Here is a 17,466-nt window from a genome sequence, read left to right as displayed (position 1 = left end):
TCTAAAATGGAAGTTTGTTGACTTCTCTGTGGGTTTGTGATGCACCTGTGTTGAACTTTTCTAACCATCATGCAACAGGCCAAGCAAGGCGCTGGTCCAATCTGCGCAGAACTTGCTCATCTCAACGACAAGAAGGGTTCCTGAGTCCTGACCGATCTGCATGACGAGTAGGGAGTGAGAATGTGTTGGGGCTTTAACTGCTGAATACTGGATAGTGATTGGCTCCAGGATTCGTGATGTCACGAATCGTGCTTGTTGAAAACAGCCTTTTCAGTGAGCTCAGAGAAACTTTCCACTTTCAGCAGATGATTGTGAAAACAGCTTCTAGTGTCAAACTCTGCACATACATCATTCTGCACAGAGAAGCTCAGGCATCCAACTGAAGGAACAAGAAGAAAAAACGTTTTTTGCCTTAGGGAATATTATGTTAGAATTGTTTACACAGCGAGCCAGCTGACTTCTGCTCTCATCCAGGAGCAGAGAGAAATCCATACGTATCTGATGATGTGATCAACTCAGCTACTTCATGTTTTATTATGTCTTCTCATGTTATTTTTGTAGGTTATGTCCCAGCTATTAAGCTTGGGCGGTATTAAGGTATTAAGGTATCTACCGGGGTGTATTTAGAAATACCGAAGGTGTGATTTTCAATACCGTCAAAACCGCTTTCTATCTTTTTTGTTCAGCCGAAATAGTCACAAGTGTCCTTGCCTGTGCTGGGCAGAGCCTACATTATTTTTTATTTAATCTTATTCGCCATTTGTAGGCTACTTTTTAACCTTATTAACCATAATGTGTTACAAACAACACTATATTGTTTAAGACTACTTTAAACTTAAACTGAACCTTGCCCACCATAACGGTGTCCATTTCATTCCTTTTAGCTAATTGTCATTCTCCATTGAGGACATTTGTGAACAACATTGTGCTAGTAATTTTTTTTTCTTCTGAAATATAGAAGTTGCAATCTTCTTTTCACTGGTGGACATGAATTTATAAAACAGGATCTTAGCCAACAGAATAATTAGCCTATTTGGAGGTAGAAAAGAAACCTCTCTCTCTCTCTCTCTCTCTCTCTCTCGCCTCATGTGGTTATCATCCAGGCAGTCGCAGTAGAGAAGGCTCAAAATCTATGGACAAGAATGTTCTCATATGAGATTTCCTGGGACAAACCCGTTTTGAATGAGGCTCTGAGAGTACACACTACAGTAGTACAGACCTGTGTAAATGACAAATGATGCGTCCCCGTCGATAATTGGGATGCAACTCGTTAAGGTTATTAAAAAGCAGCCTTACTTATTTACTCGACTTTACTTTTTAAACGTTACTTGTTCTGCATCGAGGCGGGGATGCATAATTCGGCGTAACACCTGCCACAGCAGCGCTCTCCCTGCAATGCATGCTGGGTGATATTGAGGCAGGGACAGCCAAAGAGTATTGAAGGCAAGAGTCGACATGTCTTCTTTTGGACAGCGCTGCCACCATGACAGCCAATCAGAGGTAGTCCCCCCAGGCCAAAATGGCCGATTTGCTGTGCGCTGATGTTGAATGAAACGCATCTCTTATCAATGTAAGTTCTTTGGGGACAGGACAGGGAGGTGAGTGGGAGCAGCACCGGGCTGCCTGTCTGACTCAGTTTGTCTTCAGCAGCACCAGCCGCTAGCTTAGCTTAGCTAGCTCCCCTCTGCTGCTCTGCTGGCTTACTGGACCCATATGGACGGTACCTGCTTCACCCGAGTCATGGAAGTCAGCGGCCAGGATCCCACGGTGAGTTCACCTGTCTCAACCGGGATGCAGAGGATGAGCTAACGCTAGCCTGCTAACTAGCTAGCTAAACCAAATGTTCGCAAGACAAGAGGGGAATATGCCTGTTGTTGACGTTTTAGCGTTAGCTAGCTGCGTAGTTAGCTAAGTAGCGTAGTTGACTTCTTGACTTTCTTGTATCTTATGTTTTGCCTGGGTGACGTAACGTTATTACTGATGGGGCGTCACGTAACCAACTCGCCTAAATGGCAACAAACTAATTAACGTTAGTCTGGAAGTAACCATCAATCTAACGCTAGCTTGCGACTAAATCTCGGTTTTCCAGATAGGCTAATCAAGCTAACGTTAGCCCACCTTAACGTTACCACATCTCAGCAAGTCGAGGGATCCAAAGTGTTTTGGCCTTATCGTTTAGTTTCGTTAGCTGGCTGCTATCTCATGCTAGCTGTTACTTTCATGGCAGCTTCATTTGAACTGGTTTGCCGTCTATTCCACATTCACCTGTCAGCTGTCAGATTCCTGCTGGGCGCTAACTAGCTATAGCCAGTACTAGCAGTAGCATGTTAGCGTTCCAGTTTCACTCAACCATTGCCAACGAAACGTCCGACAAGTAACGAAATACTATGAAACTTGGGCTAACTCGATCATTTGCTTGAAGCAGCGCATTTGAGCCTGTAGTTTGCTCAGTAAACCGCCGTCTGTCAGCAGGGCTAACATCTCTTTCTCTCAGCTCAGTGAAGCTGCTTATCTGACAGCTCTTGTCTGTTAACAGATAACGTGTGTGCTTCACACAACGTGTGCGTCTTGCCTTCTTCTTGGACAAGAACATGTTGTAAACACAGACCAGCAGCTCTCACTGTACAGAGTCTTCAGACAGTTTTGTTTCTTGCGACGTTACTAGCTCAAGATATTCTGATTAGACGACCCAGCATTCCCGAAGTTAAGTGAATTCACCACAGTAAGTTATAGGGACACGGTTGTTTTCAGAAGTACTTGCTCGATTCTACATTATAACATTGGCGTGCTAAGGTGTGTAGCCCGAGAGACGAGTCAGCATCGTTTCGGTATAAAACTACCTGCTCCTAGATCTGCTGGAGATAAGAACAAAGCAAACAAGACTTTTCTTGACACCGGCTGCTCCGGGCGGAGGAGGCTGGGAATGCAAAACTGGCTTTCCTCTTAAAGGTCTGGCTGGGAAGGTCGCCAGTGGTGTTGGTTTTGTGTAGATAGGGCTCTCTACAAACACGCACACACTAAATAAGGCCCGTGGAGCACATCCAGTAAGTTGACAGACGAAGAAACGTAATGTTTGTTTTTAAGTGAGTTCTGTAGACAAGGAAAACGGATGTGGCTTCAGCTGAGAATAAATCAATTGTTGTAAATATAGAAGAAAAAAAAAGCTTATCTGCTGCATGTTGCCCTCAGGTTATTCTTCTCATCACGTAAATTCACAGTTCTATAAGTAGAACTTGTTTGGTCAGAAAAAGCCTCTATACGAGGAATCAGCCGAGCAGCTTTTTTGTAAACAAACTGCGTTTCCGGGGGAAAACGTCAATGGGACCCTATGGAGCCAGCAAGCGATGTCATGTGTAGTTTTTGAGATATGAACGTTTGTTTGGCACAACTCGTACTTGTTAACAGCCGCGCTCCCGGGGGATTTGCGGTGTCGTGACGTCCTCGTATTGACTCATTCATGCTTCTCTTACCGTTCCGCTTAGATGATTTGCTCCATCTTTGCCTTAACGTTATATGTCACAGTGCTGCTTTGCCATGACCACTTAATGACTCGATGTCGATTTGAAACCAATCGGTCCTCTTTTTACCACTTCGTACCACTACAATATTAAAACATGTATTCTTAACAGCGTCTCGACAGAGGCCATCGTTTTACAGACGACTCCTTTTTCTAATGAGGCTTTTCTCGCTCCCCCACCAGGTGTAGCCAGGAGGATTTGTTCCGACTTTCCCAGAGCGCCATGGAGCCGGACGTGATCCGCATGTACTCCTCCTCTCCGCCGCCGATGGAGGACGGCGCCGACGAAGAAGAGGACGACGAGTTCGGAGACTTCGGCGGCTTCGCCGGCGTCCCCAACAGCGTCAGCTTCACCGAGTTCGACACCCCCGCCGCCACCGCCGCCATCTTCGACCAGGCCCAGGCTTTGGCCGCCACCTCCCCGCCGGAACTCCTCAACAGCAGAGGGGCGGTGGTGGTGGGAGGCTCCGCCCACGGGACGCGCCGGCCCCCCGACGAGCTCGCCAAGGCCAACGGCGTCGTGCCGGGGGGCCGGCAGGGCGGCGCTCCCACAGAAAGGACTGTCGGCGAGACGAAAAAGCGTCTCTCCAACTGCAACGGCGGAGGCGGCGAGGTGCTGACAAACGGGTTTGCGACGTTTGGAGTTCAGGGAAGCCCGTCCTCGCAGAATTCTGTCCACTCTCATAGAAAAGGAACCTCCACCGAGGAGGACACGGGCAGCGTCGCCGCCGGCAGCCCAGAGGACGAATTTGCCGACTTTGCTGCTTTTTCCAACGCTGAAGGACACCTCAGCCAGACGGCAAACGAGGACTTGGACAATCCCCATGGGGGGGGTAGCTGGCCGGCGGAGGGCGCCTGCCAAGAGCATTGTAATATAGAGCAGGAAATTACTTTAGAGGACGATGTCAGGGACACAAACGGAACCGGAGCCGACGCGTCCAGTTCCGATTCCACATCCGTCCGGGCCGAGGCTCCGGGCGGCCCGGGCGACGCGGATCGGGGCTCCGACACAGATGCTGACTTTGAACAAAGGGACCTAGCCTTTGCACACGAGCACTCCGCCCCCGAGGCAGTTTGCACTAAGGAGCCCCTCGCCCTGAACGGCGTGGGGGAGGACGGGGACGGCGTCGAAGAGGCGGCGGCCCGCGGCGAAAGCGACCTCTCGCCCGAGACGACGACGGCGGACGGCGAGGCGGGCCACTCGGACGGGAAGAGTTCGGGCAACGAGACGGAGACGGAGACGGAGACGTCGTTGGGCCGGCCGCTGTCGACGGACGCTCTGGAGGAGTACGGCGACATGAGCACCACGGGCTCGGTCCCCTCCCCGCCCCTCCAGGAGGACACGGCCACGCCCGCCGACCACAGTCAGCTGGCAGAAGACGACGAGGACGACGACGAGGACTTCGGGGACTTTGGGGACGCCGGCTCGTTCGGCGGCCAGGGCTTCGCCGACTTCGACCAGCCGGAGGTCCAGCCGGAGCGGAGCGGGTCGAACGGCACCGCCCCTGCGCAGGACACGACGGCCGCCGCCGAGGACGAGGACGACTTCGGTGATTTTGACGCCCCCAAAGTCCACAGCCGGGGAGCGGAGGGGGAGCACGCGGGCCAGTTTGCAGACTTCCCTGTCAGCGACAGTTTTGGAAACTTCAGCGCGGCTGCGGACGGCGAGGCGGACGCAGGGTGGAGCGCCTTCGACCAGCCGGACCAGCAGCAGCGGGAGGGGGAGGAGGGGGAGTCGTGGGCGGCGTTCAGCGAGGAGCAGAGCGTGGCTCCTCCCCCGCCCAGCACAGAGGAGGACGAGGAGGCGTGGCAGGAAACTCAGCCTCCTGCCGTCAGCGACCAAACCAGCAGCACGGTAAGTTCTGTCTGTGAGGACACCTGGAGAAATGTACCGGTCCAGAATAGAGCAAGACAATATATCAATATTATATTGATATCGTGATGTGAGACTAGATATACTCCAGAATCATTTAACACCTACTGGGGCTGCACACTTTAAATCATGTATCATCCTCCATCAAGATTTTAGTCAAGTCAACTTTATTTATGTAGCACGCAAAAGACAAAGCCAGTGTTTTATAAAATAAGATGCTGAGAAAACAAAGGAGGCAGAGCATAGAAGAAAAATCAGACACAGTGGAAGGCCTGTGAATAAATGTGTTAAATTTTTTTACTTTGGGGTTTGATTAATTAATAACCATCAACATTGGCAATTGAAAAAAACTAACTGTTTTTAATTAATTTAAAATTCCTGCTGTAGGCGAGATGTTGACACAAGATGCAAAAAGTAAAGTAAAATAGTTTAATAATGGTAATTAATAATAATATGTCATCCGAATATAACGGCTCAGAGGCAGGATAATCAAGTAGTTTCGTGCAAAGGACAAATCAGGTTTGATTGTGCTAAAATTACTTTTGTTTCACACCCACCTTAACGGGTCACACTCGCCATTGACCCATTCTTCAGACCGTCCACACCCAGATACTGTGTGTGTGTGTGTGTGTGTGTGTGCGTGTGCGCGTGTGCGCGTGCGTGCGTGCGTGCGCTGTTTGTATTCAATATTTACCAAGCGATGAATCATAGGGGCCAGGCTCTGATGGGGTGAAATCATAGGCCAAATCCTCACCTGTGTAAGGAGGCGGAGCTTACTCCAGCCTGTGTAAGGAGGCGGAGCTTACTCCAACCTGTGTAAGGAGGCGGAGCTTACTCCAACCTGTGTAAGGAGGCGGAGCTTACTCCAGCCTGTGTAAGGAGGCGGAGCTTACTCCAGCCTGTGTAAGGAGGCGGAGCTTACTCCAACCTGTGTAAGGAGGCGGAGCTTACTCCAGCCTGTGTAAGGAGGCGGGGCTTACTCCAGCCTGTGTAAGGATGTGCTGCAAAGAGAGTTTATACCTGTTGTTTATTTTACAATAATTTTTCCTACCCGGAAGTGGTCCGCTTGCTACTGTGTGAGTCATCAGCAGGCTCTGTAACGTAGCCTCGGGAGTCGGGCATATCGCTGGGGGAAAGACCTCTAGCCGCCGGGGCCGGATGAAACACGTCCTTTGAACAGGTTATGTTTGTTTCTAAGTGATTAATATGTTTCTCCGCAAACGCGACAGCACCGGTTCTGCATGAGCGTCACTGCTCCCAGAAAGCAGGCCCGCCCACAACGCTCATGATTGGTTCTCCGATGCAAGGCTTCCAACAGCGCCACCTAACGTTATGAAAAGATTTGAATAGTAATATTCTCAGTCTTACAGTAGTGAAACGGATTAAGACTGAGAGCTGAGTCTACTGTAGTTGCCCTCTGTGCAGACAGAATAGAAGTGGAGGAAACGTGACGCACACACGCACACGCACGCACGCACGCACGCACACACACACACACACACACACACACACACACACACACACACACACACACACACACACACACACACACACACACACACACACACACACCGTGACGTTTGCTCTGAGCGTAGAGTAATCACCTCAGGAATGTGCCCTGGTCAGGTATTCAGCACTCTAACACTCCGCTTAGCTCAGTTCCCAAACCGGGTAGACGGCTTCAGACTGTCCCCTTCTACTCGGCTCTAAAAAAATGACACCAGTTGACCTGATGGTGGCACTCTAACACCCCTCTTTACGTCTTTGTCCACAGCTTTTGAACCGTAGCGTGTAGAATCAAAATTCTACACGCATCTTCTACATTCCTTGGCTCGTTACACATCTAAGCACATAGCTCACTCCATTTCCACCTAACTAGATTTTCTGCCTTTTTGCCATTTTCACAAAACATTCACCCCCCCCCCCCCCCCCCCCCCCTTCCTGCTTCTCCTACTCGTTTGTCTCGTCTTCACCCAGTTTGATAGACATCATATGATCACATCACATGTAGGGCTGGGCAATATAATCGATACGGCAATATATCGCGATATTTTATTTCCCGATACTGTATCGATACTTGGACGCTAAGTATCGCGATATAAATTATTATTATTATTTTTTTTTTGCAGGCCATGCCAGGCCTCTGCATCTGCTGATTTCCCACCCCTAATCGATACTGTATCGATATTTCCCATATATGGATGTTTTTGCACAGCCGTGTGGTCAGTGACACAATAAGAATACTTTTTATTTCAGTGCGTTCAGTAACACACTCAACACTCAGTAGTTTTGACTAAACGTGTCCACTAACTTATCAGTATAAAGTGATGTACATATTATTACACTACCTGGGTGGTACACAGTGTGTTGTATCTTTAGCTCTATTATTTAATTTTGAGTAAATTCTGTAGAATATCGCAATATATCGCAATATGTATCGCATCGTGATACAATCGTATCGTGACCCAAGTATCGTGATACGTATCGTATCGTGAGATCCTTGCCAATACCCAGCCCTAATCACATGTTCAAAGTGTGAGGCGCGCCTCCCCTGGGGGGTGCGAGTCAGCTTGAGGGGCAGCGCGGCTTCATGTCAATGAAGCGATATTTAGGAGGCCTACCTACAGAAAATGGAGCAAACACGTCCCTGATTATTTACATTTCGGATTTTCATCGATTGGTCCCGACGATGCTCCCCTGCCACTGCCAGGCTATAAAAGTGCTCGCCCCCTACAGTTCAACATACGGGAGTGCGTGTTTTGACCCTGATTAAAAGCACCGTAGTGTTCAAGGCTGCAGGAGGATGATCTGCGTTTATTACCCGCTCGCCATCAGCCGTCTATATGTGCATCAAAGACTCGTTTCCACTAAAGTAGGGCTGAGCAAATTAAATAACCAGGCGAAATTCATCCGAAACTGCCGTGACTCTATTGCCAAGAGGCTGAGCGCACATAAGGATTTACACGTGCCCCCCCCCCCTCCCAATATTTCATTTTCAATTATTATAGAACAATAATAATTCACAAACAAGACAAATAAACAGGCTCAGACACAGGAAAGAAAAGAAAAGAAAACATACATCATCAACGTTCAACATTCAACATGTTGCTACCAGCCGCATAAGATGCTCTTATCTGTAATAGATATTGTGCATGGGGTCCCACGCAAGGGGTCCACAAGAAATGCCACCGCCCGGGTGGGTCGTCAAAAGGGCCTTTCTGTGTGGAGTTTGCATGTTCTGCCCGCGCCCCCTGGGGGTTTCCCTCATATAGGAACCCGGACCCCTCACCAAAACATGCAATATCCTGGTCGCTGAAGTGGTGCCTCCTCTGGTCGTTAGGGGCGCCTGTTTGGAGGGAGGGGAACTGGTTGGAATAGCGTGATCCTCCCACGTGCTATCTCCTACCGGTGAAGCTTCCCCTGTCAGGTGAAAAGAAGCGGCTGGCTAACTGCCCATGTCTCGGAGGAAGCATGGAGCCAGTTTTCGGCTCTCCCCAGATCGGCAGAGGGTGGAGCAGCAACCAGGATAAATAAATAAAAAATTAGCACTAAGGTGTGAATCTTGGAACGAACATCATCAAAATGTTAAAAAAAAACAAACATCAAAAAAAGAGTGATTGAAACAAATTGGCGTCTGAACAGACACATCTGGTAGACTTAAAACATTCCTAACTTGGTTTAAAATTCGGACAAAACTTTAATTTAAAATGTTGTAAGGTCCCAGGTGTCTAAGGATTGACACGTTAATGAGACAGTGATAGCCAATGAAAAGCAGTGCATGGTGCAGTGATGATGACTTTGTTGGGTGAGTTTTCAATGTAGTTATTTGTTGGACTGCAGGGTTACATTATTTTCCCACAATAAGCATGATTAATGTGGGAGAACTAGGGATGAGTACCGTTCACATTTGAATCGATACCGGTACCTGCAATTCGGTGTGGTACCCGAAACGGTACCTTTTTCGGTACTTTACACATTGACACTGTAATAACAAAAAAATTTAGTTGTAAAAAAAAAAAGTAGAAAATTCTCAATTTCAACATTGTTCTTCATTTAGAACATTATTTATTTAGCACCAGACAAAATACAACTCCTCCCTACGTCTCCCCTCCCAAACCAAGAGTTGTAGCAGCAAGGTTAGTTTAGTGGGGTTGGGGAAATGGGGGGAATAGTACTTAGCACGATGTCCACCACAGCTTCCAGCAGGGCCTGGTCTTCATCTTCAAAGAGCTCCCCAAGTGCTGAACGTTTCTTCTGCTTATGGAGTGGTATCTGAAAATAGAAAAAGGCGTAGTGATTCACCAAGCATTATTTATGTTATCAATAGAACAAGTGTCAGTGCTATGCACATCTTACACAATAGAAAGAACAATTTATTGTTTAATTGTTTATTGTGGATCCCCATTAGTCTACACCAAAGGTGAGACTACTCTTCCTGGGGTCCAAACACGTCAAATACAAACATAAAAATCCAAAAGCATTGAGTAAAAAGGCTCACTCAATATTCATGTCAATCAAATATTAACAGTATCAACTCTTCTCATAAACAAAAAGAAATGTATTGGTCTTCCTGAGTAATTGCACCAGCAAAAACAACTTATACTGACCTTTTGTTTACCATACTCACATTAGACCATCATATTATAATTGAAATACTTGATTACAATATATAATACATAATACATATAATATAATACCGTAATACAAATTCCTTCCATGTTGCACAATTAACAAATCAGTAAATCAAAGACCAAAATCTATCTTATTATTCATAACTGCTAGTTTTAACTTTTTTTTAAACATAAATTTGTTCCTTGCCATAGTTATATTTCTCTGTATTTAATTCCAGTAAGCAACTGCTCTATACATTACCGTCTTTTTCAGTGCATTTGTTTTTGGTAGAGGTAGAAGTAAACCATGTCTAGACTTAGTTGGGTCCAGTTGTGCGTACAAGCCCTCTGGTTTCCCAGTATTCCAGATGTTAACACGTTCACTGCCATTGACGAGATATCTCGTCTTAAAAAATCCAACGGTTGACTGCCAATGACGAGATATCTCGTCTTAAAAAAAAAAAAAAAAACTTTTGACGGTGGGACGTGGATCAACGCCCCCCACGTCTCCTATAAAAATATTGGAGCCACCGAACGTGTACAACCCATTCCACCGACCCACTAAGTGGCGACAGTGCTCTCCAGACTAGAAAAAGCCGAGCCAAAACTGCAGGGGAACGCGCGAGGAAACCATTCTCTCATACTGTAAAATGGATTGGCGAAAACGCTTTCGCTTTCGCGCATTATCGCGCTGGGAGCTGGCGGTGGGGGATTGCAAATTTGCATAATAGATTATGCGTGCAACACACTTTGAAACACCCGCAGAAAGCCCACAATCGCACGCAGCTTCATTGCAGCTGAGCTCACAACCGAAACGACTCATGCAGACTCGCCCAAAGAGCAGCCGCCAGCAGCCAGGCAGCACAGACAGGCAGAGCCTCGCTTGTGACAAACGCTGCAAAGCCACCAGAGACACACCCACGGAGGGAGGAGTTTGAAGGAGAGGGGGGTTTCCTGCTGCTATGGAGGAAATTACTGTTCAAAACTATTGTTTAGATGTCTGACGTCTTACGCCAAAAATAAATGGTTAAAGTGACTGTTCTATCGAATTTCACAAAAAGCCATTTATCTCAGAATAAATTTTCAGACGCTGAAACCATGCTGTATTCTACTGCTAATGCCTACATAACTACTAACTCTACAAACTAACTCTTTTAGACAGAGAAAACACACATTCTATTAGTTCTTTTGAGATCATTTGTGTTCACAAAATCTTAGCAGAAAAGAATCCTCGGCTCTTGAAAGATGAGCCAGAATCCTCAAAAAAAAAACTTGGCAGAACCTACCTACAGTATTGAAAAAACGGCTGGCAGTGAATGTGTTAAATAAAACAGTATTGTTAGTAACTTAGCTTACTCTATGAATATCACACACATTATCACTCATTATGCATAAATAATAATTTATTCGGGTTCGGGTTCTGTCTATATGTTCTCTGAGGGGAGGCTCAATCTCCCACACTTCGAAAAGTCAGTTAGAGAAATAGCCCCAGCTGGCAATGTGTGGTCAGTTAGAGAAATAGCCCCAGCCGGCAATGTGTGGTCAGTTAGAGAAATAGCCCCAGCCGGCAATGTGTGGTCAGTTAGAGAAATAGCCCCAGCCAGCAATGTGTGGTCAGTTAGAGTTGCGGGTTCCTGTTGTGCCACACCGCCTACACACGGCCAGGAGGACAGACGCAGGCTTGTGACTGACACCACGGAGTCACCGGTTCAAATCCCGAGTGGGGAATTGAACAAACAAATAATCTGCCCCCTCCTCACTCTACTACTGTCAGGTGCTCTTGAGCAAGGCACCAGCACAGCACAGCTAATCAGCGGCCAGCATTGCTAGACTCAGTTTGTAGTAGAGCTGAACTGTTAAGTTAAGAAAATAACATTACTACACTTACACTTTACTGTAATGCACTGCAGCCTTTAAAACCGGGAAAGACAACACTTATATCACAATATTACCATATCCAAAATCTAAGACGGTGATGTCTAGTAGTCTCATATCACAATATCAATATACGGTAAGTTGATATATTGCCCAGCCCTAGATCGCAGAGTGGAATACACCGGCCAGAATCTCCTGTGATTGGTTCTCCCACTTTGTGCGAAAGCGTATTACATCATTACCATTTGGGCATTTGACGCGGGAATCTGCCGAGTTGTGTTCACACTGGTGTCACAAAGGAAGATTCATGGCAATTTCACAGGGATGCACCGCTTTTGGCCGATGCTGATAGCTGGTATTGCTGTTATGGCCGATAACCGATATTTACCGATGTCGATATGATCTGTGTAAAAACGCATTTCTATGATGATCGAATTTTGTACGCACTGAAAAACACGTGTAAAAACTGTCAGTTTGAAAAAGTCAGGCATTTCTTTATTTTCCAAATTTGGAAAAGGCCATAAATGATAGATTTACTGCATTGTTTCCTTTCAACTCTCAAAGTTGGCAACCGTCTCCCAGATGCAAACGTGCAGGCTTGGAGAAATGAGTTCAGTGAGTGTATCAGTTAGGGGTGTCAAAAATAATCGATTATAAGATGCATCGCGATGCGGACGTGCACGATTCTGCATCGATTCACAAATGTCAAAAATTGATTATTAAAAAATAATAATACCGTATATATATATATATATTTTTTTAATAATCGAATAAAATATAATGGAAGTACATGCAGTTGTTTATTTGGATCATAATACAATGCAATTCCAAATGCACTTTTATTTTAAAAGTAGCCACACAGTAAGAAAATAGAAAGTGAGAAAAAAGAAATCATGTATTGGGGAAAAAATGTGATGCATCGATTTAAGATGCATCGAGATGCATCGATAATCGTAATCGAATCGTAGCCCTCTGAATCGTAATCGAATCGAATCGTGAGGCCAGTGAAGATTCACAGCCCTAGTATCAGTCCTTTTTGGGTCTGAGTGTTCAATATAAAACTTGGTGAAATGATTTCTGTGAGTGTATTAGTACTTTTTGAACATTTTCAGCACATTTTAACAAAACCGTGATCATTTTGGTCACGCTAATCGTGATGTGAAATTGTCATACCGTTACATCTCTAATACCGATATGATTGTCGATATAGCGCATCCCTACCAATCACACACAAGGCGTGTTCCTGAAGTGTGTGTGTGTGCGTTTGCGTGTGCGTGTGTGTGTGCGTGCGTGCGTGTGTGTGTGTGCGTGTGTGTGTGTGCGTGCGTGTGTGTGGTGCCGCCTCAGGCTGCGTCTCTGTGCGGCCGTCTGGAGCGGCTGTTCCAGGGCAGCTTCCCCCAGGCGCCCGTGGCCTCGCTGGGGGAGGAGGTGACGTCTCTGAAGACCCTGCTGGAGCCTCCGGACGACCGCGAGGACGGGAGCAGGGCGCCATGCAACGGGTGAGTCAGCACCACCACCTCCTGCTCACTGGACATACGATGATACAAGATGATACAAGATGATCACCAGCATCACAGAAAAACCTCCTACCCGTTTAGCTGAGGCTGTGTTACTGCAAGTGACTGCAGACATCAACATTTTACGTTACGTTACTCTTTACGTTACGTTACGTTGCTCTTTACGTTACGTTGCTCTTTACGTTACGTTGCTCTTTACGTTACGTTGCTCTTTACGTTACGTTGCTCTTTACGTTACGTTACTCTTAAAGCCCTTAAAGGGCATGGTGCAGGTTGGAGACCACATTGCATTAATATGTGGAAGGGGTACAGTGTTTCCCACAGGATTTTGAGAATTTGTGGTGGGGACTGCAGACCCCCTAGGGGGGTCCGGTGGCATGCCCCCCCGCAAGATTTTTTTAAACATTTTAAAGTAAAATGCATGAATTTGGTGTATTTTGAGAAAGCTTAAGAGCAAAATTAAAAGGCTAGATCTATGAAGAACATGTCATCATTACTGTGCTGTGGGTTTACAATGACAAACTAAATTTCTCCCTATAGGTCAGGGATACTCAACTTGCTTTGCCACTTTCGTGAAATGATAGAAGGCGAGGGGCCAGTTAATAAACAAACAATATACATTTTTCTGTAGTGGATTGTAGGTTTTTGGGGTGTCAGCCGGAGTTTAGGCTGACAGTGTTGTGCACACCGGATAGTTAGTTAGGTTAAGTTAGTTAGGTTAAGTACATACATAAGTGCCTGGGTAGCGAGCAGATGGCGGTATTTGACAATTTAGCAGCTAAATCATAGATTATTGAAAGATATTCCATATTCCAGACTGAAATGCTATAACAGAAGTATTGGCCAGAATGACATGAACATTTATTGGACACTTATTCAGCGGATATCTTGCATGTTGCGTTCAGGTGCACTGTAAAAAAATTTTTTTTTTTTTTTTTTTTTTTTTTGGTCAACATCTTATTGTGGCGGTCAAAATATTATTGTGGCGGCCCGCCACAAATTCCTTTATGTATGGGAAACACTGGGGTATATAGCAATGGGATTTGGGGGATTTTTTTTTCTTTTTTTCAGTCACACATAGCTGCGTTTAGACTAGTTTTTGTAACCAGCAGGGGGCACTGGTCCATTTCATGGAACTACTACCTTTTGTGATGTCACAGGGATGCAAAATAGTCACCTTTACGTGACAGTCAACATTTTTCAGCCCAAAATATGAGGATTTCTGGGTGGTTTTATGTCTCTGCCCTGGTATGTGTCACCTTTTTTCACTCTCCATGATTTGCATCCCTGTGTCAGCCCCAGCAGAACATTCTCCTCTTGTGATGTCACTCCTGTTGTTATGTCACACGCCCATTTATAAAATGCCGCCTTTTCCTCCATATTTATACCCTGGGGGCCTGTGGGGGGGGGAATCTTTTTGGAGTGTTTTCACTGTAATCATGAGCCCAAAATGTCAATTCAGATTTTTTTTTAACCTGCACCATGCTCTTTAAAGGAGAACTTTGCTGAAAAACAATGCAGATTTATTTTGCACATGATCTCACACGTATCCGAAAACTATAAGCAGTTTAGCAGGCATTCATTAACTTCCGAAGCTCCGTTGTGACGTAAAACGCGTCAGAACGGAACGCTTTGCCAGAGGAGGAAATGGAAGATCTGCATGAGGGAAACAGAGCGAGCAGGTAAACTGTGCTTTTATATTACAGAGATTATTATTGATACAAAGTGGGTTGATTACCAGTAACGCCATCCTTTAATTAATAAATTTCTTTCAACAAATGGCACCACAAAGTAAAACACGTTGAATGGTACCGCACCGGCTAAAACAGATGCGCTAGTTTGCTGGGAGGATGATGAGTTTGAAGGTGGTACATCGTTGACGAGGTGCTGGAGTTGTATTTGAGAATGTCGTGTCACAATATTTACATTTAGCATTTTCCTCTTTCAGTGTGTAATGCTCCCACACTGGACTGCGTTTGGCCGTTAGCCGTGTTCTGCTAGCGCTCATGAGCTCTGTTCTTTTCCTCCTACTTCCTACTTCCTCACGTGACGAGCTTCTTCTCACGTGACCACTCCTGTTGCGTGCGCCAGTAGTTTGGGTGAGGTACGCCCCCTGCTGGACTGGTATAAAAGTTAGCACAGTGTGAGCTGTGGAAATTGAAGTGATACAAAGTAACAAAACATGTAGTCGGTCAAGACGGTTAATTCATTTTAATCGGTTGCATTCTTAGCGGCAGTTGATCGACTTAACGGTTAATCGTTAAAATCCCTAGTCGTCATCGATTGACAGAAAATTAACCATTTCTACTTTTGATAATCGATTAATGGATTTAGTACATTAATTGAAGGAAAAAAAATATGCTTACATCTTCACAAGATTTGCCTCTTGTCGTTTCTTGTTTCATATTATTATACGATTGATATCGATTGATACCGCTGTATATTTCTAGTTTATTGACATATCGCCACAGCCGATGTAACACTCGGTCATCAGAGAAAATTATTCTCTTGGCCCCCAAAACCCGAACAGAGCTTAGGTAAATCTTCCTTCTCCTTTCATGCACCACATGCCTGGAACGAGTTACAAGGTGTTTGAAACATGACATCTTTACCCCCTCTTGACATGTTTAAAAATACTCTCAAATCTGTTTTCACAGAACAATGTCAAGTTTCTTTTTAGCCTTTAATCCTTGTAGTTTGTGTTTGCTTGTTGTGTTTCTGTGTGTATTCTGTGATGTTATTTGTCCCCGTTTGTATTTTTTATATGAAACCTTTTATTTTTGCTGTCCATCTTGACCAGGACTCCCTGGCAGAAGAGATATTGTATCTTTTATTTGTGATTTATTGAAACGTTAGAAGAATGAAAGGAGTTGAAAGCAGTGATTATAATCAATGAAATCTAATGTTTTTCTGCAAATAGCATCATTGGGAGGTAGATTGTGGCACTCAATATTAGGGGTGGGCAATATATCAAATTTATATCAATATTGTGATATGAGACTATATGGTCTTAGATGTTGGATATGGTAATATGGTGATACAGCATACATGTTGTCTTTCCCTGGCTTTAAAAGCTGCATAACACTAAGTGAAGTGTAGGCTAGTGACATTTTAAAGTAGAATGTCATAACTCACTCACTTTTTCATGGATGTAAGTCATGGAAATCCATTGGTCAAAATGTGTATGAACCCTGATATATGGCGCTCTGAGGGCTACCAGTAGGCCACAGCCCAGTGGTTGAGAAACATTAAAATACCTAATTTCCCCTCCAAAATCAGATGGACTCCTCTACAAAATCACCCCAATCATTCTAGAAGTATTATTTTCTTTAAAATAGAGCTATTCTGGTAATCTGGTGAAAATCTCTATTTTTTCATATCGCAATATATATCGCAGGGGCGGGAAATATCGCAATGTCAGTTTTCTCCAATATCGTGCAGCCCTACTGCAGGGTGGTCAGTTTGTGTGAGGTAGTAAAGATCTGGCCTCTCGTGTGTTGCAGGGTGGTGCAGGGCAGCGTGTGGCAGCAGCTTCAGGACGTCCACGAGGCGCTGGGCCTCAGACACCAGTGGGGCGGCTCCCACTGCAACAAGACCCTGCTCTGCTCCCTGGGCATCGACACCCGAAACATCGTGAGCCCCTCTCTCCTCTGTCACACCCTCCCTCCTCTGTCACACCCTCCCTCCTCTGCCACACCCTCTCTCCTCTGTCACACCCTCCCTCCTCTGTCACACCCTCCCTCCTCTGTCACACCCTCTCTCCTCTGTCACACCCTCCCTCTGTCACACCCTCTCTCCTCTGTCACACCCTCTCTCCTCTGTCACACCCTCCCTCCTCTGTCACACCCTCCCTCCTCTGTCACACCCTCTCTCCTCTGTCACACCCTCCCTCTGTCACACCCTCTCTCCTCTGTCACACCCTCCCTCCTCTGTCACACCCTCCCTCCTCTGTCACACCCTCTCTCCTCTGTCACACCCTCCCTCTGTCACACCCTCTCTCCTCTGTCACACCCTCTCTCCTCTGTCACACCCTCCCTCCTCTGTCACACCCTCTCTCCTCTGTCACACCCTCCC

At 45.9% G+C, this 17,466-nt stretch overlaps 1 protein-coding gene across 2 annotated transcripts in view; it reads left to right on the top strand.

Moving 5' to 3' along the window:
• Nucleotides 1-1,721: 1,721 nt before the first annotated feature.
• aftpha (aftiphilin a) overlaps nt 1,722-17,466 on the top strand; it is a 38,313-nt gene continuing 22,568 nt past the window's right edge. For both annotated transcript variants that reach the window (XM_083634889.1, XM_083634888.1), the window contains exons 1-4: nt 1,722-1,767; nt 3,701-5,372; nt 13,223-13,374; nt 16,896-17,025. In XM_083634889.1, coding sequence (XP_083491015.1) covers nt 3,741-5,372; nt 13,223-13,374; nt 16,896-17,025 — 1,914 coding nt within the window. In that variant the 5' untranslated portion in view covers nt 1,722-1,767; nt 3,701-3,740. The remainder of the gene's footprint in view (nt 1,768-3,700; nt 5,373-13,222; nt 13,375-16,895; nt 17,026-17,466) is intronic.

The sequence above is a fragment of the Poromitra crassiceps genome, assembly GCF_964638095.1.
Source record: "Poromitra crassiceps genome assembly, chromosome: 4".
Lineage (NCBI taxonomy): Eukaryota > Metazoa > Chordata > Actinopteri > Beryciformes > Melamphaidae > Poromitra > Poromitra crassiceps.
This window is presented reverse-complemented; position numbering and strand designations above follow the sequence as displayed.